The sequence below is a fragment of the Acanthamoeba castellanii genome, assembly GCF_000313135.1.
Source record: "Acanthamoeba castellanii str. Neff unplaced genomic scaffold scf7180000084762, whole genome shotgun sequence".
NCBI lineage: Eukaryota > Discosea > Longamoebia > Acanthamoebidae > Acanthamoeba > Acanthamoeba castellanii.
The window spans coordinates 7,696-14,179 of record NW_004457518.1 but is presented as its reverse complement, the minus strand read 5'-3'; the positions used below and the strand labels follow the sequence as shown (position 1 = coordinate 14,179).

Genomic DNA, 6,484 nt, shown 5'->3' with positions numbered 1-6,484 from the left:
CCTTAGCTGAAAGAGCGAGGGCGTGCATCGTGGCTGCAGCCATGTCCGATGTTGCTGCCACGTCGCCCGAATGTTCCAGTCTCAGCCGCAGCCCAACATACTCGCCTGCTGCGGCCCGGGTTCTGCGATCGCACACACTTTTGAGCCTCTCTGCAACACTCAAGACTAGCACGACACACACTGTGTGTGTCGTGTGTCGTGTGTGGTGTGTGTGTCGTGTGTGGTGTGTGTCGTGTGTCGCGCACGTCGTGGCGCAGTACACGACACGGCACACGACACGCACAACACGCGGGCGGTACCGAGGCTTGTCGAGTCGGAGAATGCTGACCACGGCCAAGGTGACCAGTGCCGATGCCGGCTGTGGTCCGTCGCGCGCGCGATTTGCGATCGGCGCCGACAGCCGGGCATGCAGCACCTGGCCCTCGCGCACAGTTCCCGACTGCACCAGGGCCTCGACCACCACCTCCCCTTTCGGCGCCCCCGCGATGCAGAGCGCATTGACCCGCCGGAGGACCGAAACGCGGGTGGGACCGAACAGCGGCCGCTTGGCCACCTCGCGGCACGCCGCAGCGCCGGTGGTGAGGGCCTGGGCCACCTGCTCCATCACCTCGACCAACGTCGGTCCCTCATACCTGTTTTTTGTAAGATGTTAATAACTATATATTTATCATAACTAACATGTAACAAAATTATTTATATTTCTATTATAATAGCAAAAAGGAGACGTACCAGCCGAGGGCGGTTGAAGGGGCGAGCACATTCTCGCCAGTCCACGCCGAGATGGGCAACATCACCAGAGCTGTGTGTGGACCGAAAGTTGTGGTGGTGGTGTGAGCGCACGAACACAGATGGTATCATCAATCAGAGCCAGCTTGGGCCTCTCATATCATTCCATACCCTCTGGTTGGTACCCAACCTCGGCCGCCAGTTCCAAGACCGCGTCCTCGATCTCCTGTAAACATATGAACGCATGACAGCGACAATGAATTGCCATCAATGTTAAATATTGGAACACAATCATGTTATCACCGGCGCAGCGCAAGGAGTTCGATCAATAACAACGCATCGAGCTTAGAAGTGTGGCCAGAAGAGAATGAGGAAGATTGGACTTACACGGTAGCGGCGTTGGCTGTAATTGGCAGCGTAGCTATCCATCCCGTTGACGACCACAACCACCCTCGACATGCCGAGTCGCTTGGCCAGAATCAGGTGCGTGCGAGTCCCTGTACATCATCGTGTGTGAGTGCATTACGCTGATGATGATGACGGCAGTCTTCAGTTGAGCTTCAGATGTACTCGTACCACCCGGGTAGTGGTCGTGGACGTTCACGCCCGCTTCAAACTGACCCAAGCCGGCGTGCACCACGAGGATTGCCACGTCGGCCATTGACGCTCCCTAAAAACCACCACAGGCACCAACCAACCAACCAACCAACCAACCAACCAACCAACCAACCAACCAACCAACCAACCAGCCAACAACGGGGAGTGATCAGCCCTGGCTTTGGGCCGCTTGGAGTCAGCTGGTGGCCGCGGTACGGTGACGGCATTCTGGAGCTGATAGCGGTAGCCGGGCACGCCCACGAGCTCGATTTCGCGACCGCTGGGCAGCGCGCATTCCCTTGCGCACCAGTCCAGCGCTGTGATCACGCGCAGGTTTAGCTGTATCGAGATATATGGAGCTAAATGTCTATATGTATATATGTATATATGTATAGAAATATATATGTAGGAGAGAGGGTGAGGGGACGCGTACTGACACCGCGCTCTCGCTCGTCTTTGGAGCGGTCGGTGAGCCACGCAAACTGGTACGACAGCTTACCCGTCCACGAGACTTGTTCTCTGCACCGCTCGACCTCTTGCTGTGAGACACTTCCCAAACTTTCCAAGATACGCCCTGCAGCATTCGACAGCATCACCGTCATCACCACCACCATCGTCGTCATCGCCGCCGTCGCCGTCACCATCACAACACGAAGAGGGTATGTTGTTGTTGTTGTTGTTGTTGTTGTTGTGTGTTGAAAGTAGTGTGTACCCAGGAGGGTCGATTTGCCACAGTCGACATGGCCCATAAGACAGAACCGGACCCGCTTCTGCACGTCGTCGTCGTCGTCGTAGACGGAAGACACCGCGTAAGCAAGATGATGACGATGACGATCACTACTCGAAGCGGCGCTCGGGGAGAATGGAGAGGAATGCGGAATGTGGAATGTACCGAGTGTGCGAGCCAGCGGTGGGCGAAGAAGGTCTTGCGCCAGCCGTGCTCGGCGTCGCCGGCGTACAGGTTGGTGGTGGTGGTGGTCGCGGTGTCCGTAGTGGTGCCGAGGCGCGAGGCGGCTGCAGAGGAGGTGGCGGCAAAGTGGCTGAGGAGCAGGTGCCGCCATAGGTGCGGCTCGGAGGCCAGGGCGTGGAAGCGGCGCGAGACGAGGCTCACGCCAGCGAGCACGCTGCGGACATCCACGAACGACAACACATGCTCCCACACCTGCCCCCGGGTGAGCAAGAATTTTGTAAAAAATGATAAAATAATTACACATATTAATAGAATATAAATTAATCTAATTTAATAATTGTGTTTCATTTTATTAGTGAGGCACCTCAGGAGGCAGGTAGTTCGAGAAGTCGACAGGGGTTGCCATTGTCGCTTGGGGTGTTGGAAGGATGTAGCAATCGTTTATTTTGTTTCGTTCTATTCTATTTTAGAACAGTTTTAATTTATTTTTACTGAAGGGCTGGAGGTCAGCAGGTGGTGGGCGAGGGGAGGTGGAGGGTCTGTGGCGCCAGGACGGCGCGGCAGCTGAAGGCGGCCGGGCGGAGGTAGGCGTTGAGGCCGCCGATGAAGGTCGCCACCTCGTCCCCGTGGTCCACCTCCCAGTCCGCTCGGCGTCGCTTCGTCGCTTCGCTCTTCTTTGCATTCTTCTTCTGCTTCTTCGCCTTTTTCTTCTTCTCATTCTTCTTGCCGTCTTCTTCTTCCTCTTCCTCATCTTCGTCATCATCGTCAATCTCGTAGTCCGATAGGTAGTACTCCTCGTTGTCCGTCTCGCAGTCGCCCACCGACTCGCCGCTCTCGCCCGCCCGCGGCAGCTGCTTCGGTCCAGTAGTGCCCGCCGACGACGACGGCGGCCGGGCCTGGGTCTCGGCTTCGGCCTCGCTCCCATCGCCTTCATCGACGCTCGCGGCTTCGTCGATCTCGTTCGGGCCGTCGCCGCGGAACAGCTTTGCCGACGGCGCGTGAAAGAAGTGCGCAACGTACTGCATCGCGTCGGTCCACTCGCGTCGCGTCACCATCATCATCGGCTTCGCGCTGGTCTGCTGCGAGGTGTTGTCGTCATCACCATCGTCGTCGATGCACGTTCGTCGCGCTCGGGCGCGCTGCTTCTCGATGAACTGGAACACTGACGCGGCCGCGCGGTTCCACGGCTTGTCTTCGTCGCGCGCGTGCTGGACCTGGCCGAACAGTTTCTTGAGCCCGCGCTTGACCTCCTTCTCGTCTCGGCCCGCGGCGGCGGCGACGACGGGGAGCGAGGCGCGCACGACGGCCTCGACGAATCGGAAGCGGTAGTGGAACAGCTCCCGGGCCGTGTCGAGCGTCAGCCTGCCCTCACTGCCCTTGCCCGTGATCGCGTCGTACAACACTGCGCACACGACGCACACGACACAATGGCGATCAGCACTCGAAATATAAGTGATAGACACGTCCCACAAACGTACGCGCTTCCTTTTCCGCGCTGGTGGCGGCTTGCGCGACCGAAACGAGGCCTGCGCACGTGAGCGATTAGCGATGACGAAGAACGAAGAACGAAGAACAAAGAACAAAGAACGAAGAACAAAGACGAGCGTACCGATGAAGATGCAGGTGCAGGTCTTGGGCTGGCCGACAGTCTTCTCGACGCGCGCGAAGATCTTTTGGATGAGGGCGAGCGGCGCCCGGGTCCTCTGCTGGATGCTGGCCATCAGACCCGCCAGGCCCGACGGCTGGGGTCCCTCCTGCACGCTGCTTCCGGCGGGACTCGGTGTTGCCGGCACCAGCACGAACAGCTCGGCCACTTCGTGAGCCTTGAAATTGCGAACTGCATGTCGCGCGTGTGCGTGTGCGGTGGTGCGTGTGCGGAGTGAGTTCGATTGAGTGTCGACGACAATGGCCAGTGATGAAGAGGCGCGCGACGTACAGTAGCGGAGGGTGGAGGAGAGGTGGTTGAACTCCTCCCACGCGCACAGGTTGCGCGGACCCGCCAGCGTGCACCGAACCTTGGATCGCAGATCGAAAATGAAGTAGCCGCCATCGTCCTCTTCCTCCTCTTCTTCTTCGTTTCCGCTCGCCACGCCGTCGCTTTCGTTCTTTGGTTTGTCCCTCGGCGTCGATGTCTGGGACGAGGCAGCCACCACCGCAGAGCCCGTTGCCGCCGCCGCCGTGGTCTTCTGCTTCTCCTCCGCTTCGCTATGATCGTCAGTTTCGCTTTCGCTGTCAGCGTCGACGTCATCGGGTCCGTGGGGGTGGTGCTGATGCGCGGCGGCCGCCTTCTTGTCGGTCTTCTTCTTGGACTTGCTGCTGCTGCTGCTGGTCTTCTTCTTGCCCGACCCCAACCGAGCCAGCTTGCCGAACACCGAGTTGAGGAGCTCGTTCCCTCCAATCCGGCCTCCAACCCCATCAGAACACATCACCGCACACAACGCACACAACGCACACACCGCACACACCGCACACACCGCACACACCGCTCGCGAGCGGTGCCAGAGGGGAAGGTGAGTACTGCTGCTGCTGGAGGAGAGCATTTCGGTGAGATACTGCAGCGAGCGATCGCGTTCTCTCAGGTTGCGCTCCTGGAGGGCCAGGTTGCTCTCCAGCTTCGCCACTTCTTCGTCGGTCTGTGTGCAGCGCGCGTTGAAGTGAGCCCACCAGCACCACCATCAGAAGAAGCGGGAGCAGGACGAGAAGAAAGAGAACAGGCGGCTGGGGCTTCACTCGCACACATGAGACGAAGGGGGGGCGTACAGCTTTGAGGCTCCCATTGGTTTGGGCCAGCTGCTCCTTGGCGCGGGACAAGTCTTTCTGTGCTTCCTTCTTCCGTGCCTTGGCCTCCCTAGCAGATAAATAACAATAAATAACAAGATAATATTTGCTAAAATTGAGGTAATATTTAGAATATAAGTTCTTATTATTAATTATTTGCTGCTATTATTTAACCCTAAAATAATGATTACAAAGCGAAGAACGAAAGCGATGAGCGGAGCCTCTTTGGGGGGGGGGTTAAAGTACTTGAGCTTGAGCTCGTTTTCTTTTTTTGTGTTGGCACCGCTCTTCCCCTTGGGCGAGGTCAGCGGCGACGCTGGCGGAGATTTGGGCTTGATGTTGTTGCTGGCCATGTACTCAGTATCGTTAATCTTACACTCGGGCCTGACGAAACAAGACTTTGGTGGCCAAGCCCACCTGTGCTAAGCCAAATTGACATCGGCCAGGTTCGAACCCGTGACATTTGGCAACTCAGGGGTACCGCCCATTGGTCAATTAAGTTAAACCAAAGTTGCTGCGGCACCAGGCGAGTTTTCGATGGGACCGTACACACAAAGATGACCTCCAGATCAGGGATCCCCTGCATAAATGGGACCACTCTCGCGCTCAGTCACCATTCAACACAACCTCAACACCAACACAAGCAACCCTCTACCAAGACTACACCACCCTCAACAACAACATGTCTGCTGAGCCTTCCAAGACCAACGCTTACACTGAGATCGCCATGGGCGCCGTCAAGGAGAACGTCGGCTGGGCCGTCGGAAACAAGCAGATGGAGGCCGAGGGCCTCGCCCGCAAGGAGAAGGGCAACGCCGAGCTCGAGGCGGCCAAGGCCGAGCAGCGCGCCATCGGCACCAAGGACCAGGTCAAGGGCAACATCAAGGAGGCCGCCGGCAACGTGCTCGGCAACGAGCAGTGGCAGGCCGAGGGCAAGGCCGACCAGCTCAAGGGCGACGCCCGCAAGGCCGCCAACCAGTAAGCCCGTCAACTTTTTTTCGTGGTTGTTTAGAGGACTACTGAAGCGCTTACGTCAGCATAAGCTGAACCTCCAACGCCTCAGTATTTTTATTAAAACCCAACACACGCTAGCTTCTCCATCCCTCAGTTAGTATTTATTATGCCGTGTGCAACATGTTGGGATAGAACACTCAATCATTGAAGGAAGTTGTCCGATGTTGCTGGTGATCACCTGCCTCGTGATCACTCGTCGCAGGGCTTCTTGGTCGAGGTCGAGGTGGTGTGCCTCTTGGTCGAGGTCGAAGTGGTCTCCCTGGGGCACTCCGCGGTGGTGGAGGTGGTGTGCTTCTTGGTCGAGGTCGAAGTGGTCTCCCTGGGGCACTCCGCGGTGGTGGAAGTGGTGTGCTTCCTGGTAGAAGTAGTCTCGTGGGGGCACTCCGCGGTGGTGGAGGTGGTGTGCTTCCTGGTAGAAGTGGTCTCGTGGGGGCACTCCGCGGTGGTTGAAGTGGTGTG

At 57.7% G+C, this 6,484-nt stretch overlaps 3 protein-coding genes across 3 annotated transcripts in view; 1 reads left to right on the top strand and 2 right to left on the bottom strand.

Annotated features, from left to right (window-relative positions):
• ACA1_232270 (elongation factor Tu GTP binding domain containing protein) overlaps positions 1 to 2,639 on the bottom strand; it is a gene marked incomplete at both ends in the record, with an annotated part of 4,235 nt that extends 1,596 nt beyond the window's left edge. Inside the window, 10 exons of the mRNA XM_004340917.1 lie at positions 102 to 150; positions 300 to 632; positions 912 to 952; positions 1,114 to 1,223; positions 1,303 to 1,396; positions 1,540 to 1,640; positions 1,757 to 1,897; positions 2,036 to 2,093; positions 2,216 to 2,485; positions 2,598 to 2,639. Of these exons, the coding sequence (XP_004340965.1) occupies positions 102 to 150; positions 300 to 632; positions 912 to 952; positions 1,114 to 1,223; positions 1,303 to 1,396; positions 1,540 to 1,640; positions 1,757 to 1,897; positions 2,036 to 2,093; positions 2,216 to 2,485; positions 2,598 to 2,639 (1,239 nt within the window). The remainder of the gene's footprint in view (positions 1 to 101; positions 151 to 299; positions 633 to 911; positions 953 to 1,113; positions 1,224 to 1,302; positions 1,397 to 1,539; positions 1,641 to 1,756; positions 1,898 to 2,035; positions 2,094 to 2,215; positions 2,486 to 2,597) is intronic.
• A 100-nt stretch (positions 2,640 to 2,739) lies between these two features.
• Positions 2,740 to 5,364, bottom strand: ACA1_232260 (uncharacterized protein; the record flags this gene model as incomplete). Its single annotated transcript, XM_004340916.1, has 7 exons — positions 2,740 to 3,635; positions 3,712 to 3,759; positions 3,843 to 4,070; positions 4,170 to 4,637; positions 4,752 to 4,866; positions 4,994 to 5,081; positions 5,258 to 5,364. The coding sequence occupies 7 exons, from the start codon at positions 5,362 to 5,364 to the stop codon at positions 2,740 to 2,742; spliced, it is 1,950 nt and encodes a 649-aa protein (XP_004340964.1).
• A 329-nt stretch (positions 5,365 to 5,693) lies between these two features.
• Positions 5,694 to 5,993, top strand: ACA1_232250 (CsbD family protein; the record flags this gene model as incomplete). Its single annotated transcript, XM_004340915.1, has 1 exon — positions 5,694 to 5,993. The coding sequence occupies one exon, from the start codon at positions 5,694 to 5,696 to the stop codon at positions 5,991 to 5,993; it is 300 nt and encodes a 99-aa protein (XP_004340963.1).
• Positions 5,994 to 6,484: the final 491 nt, after the last annotated feature.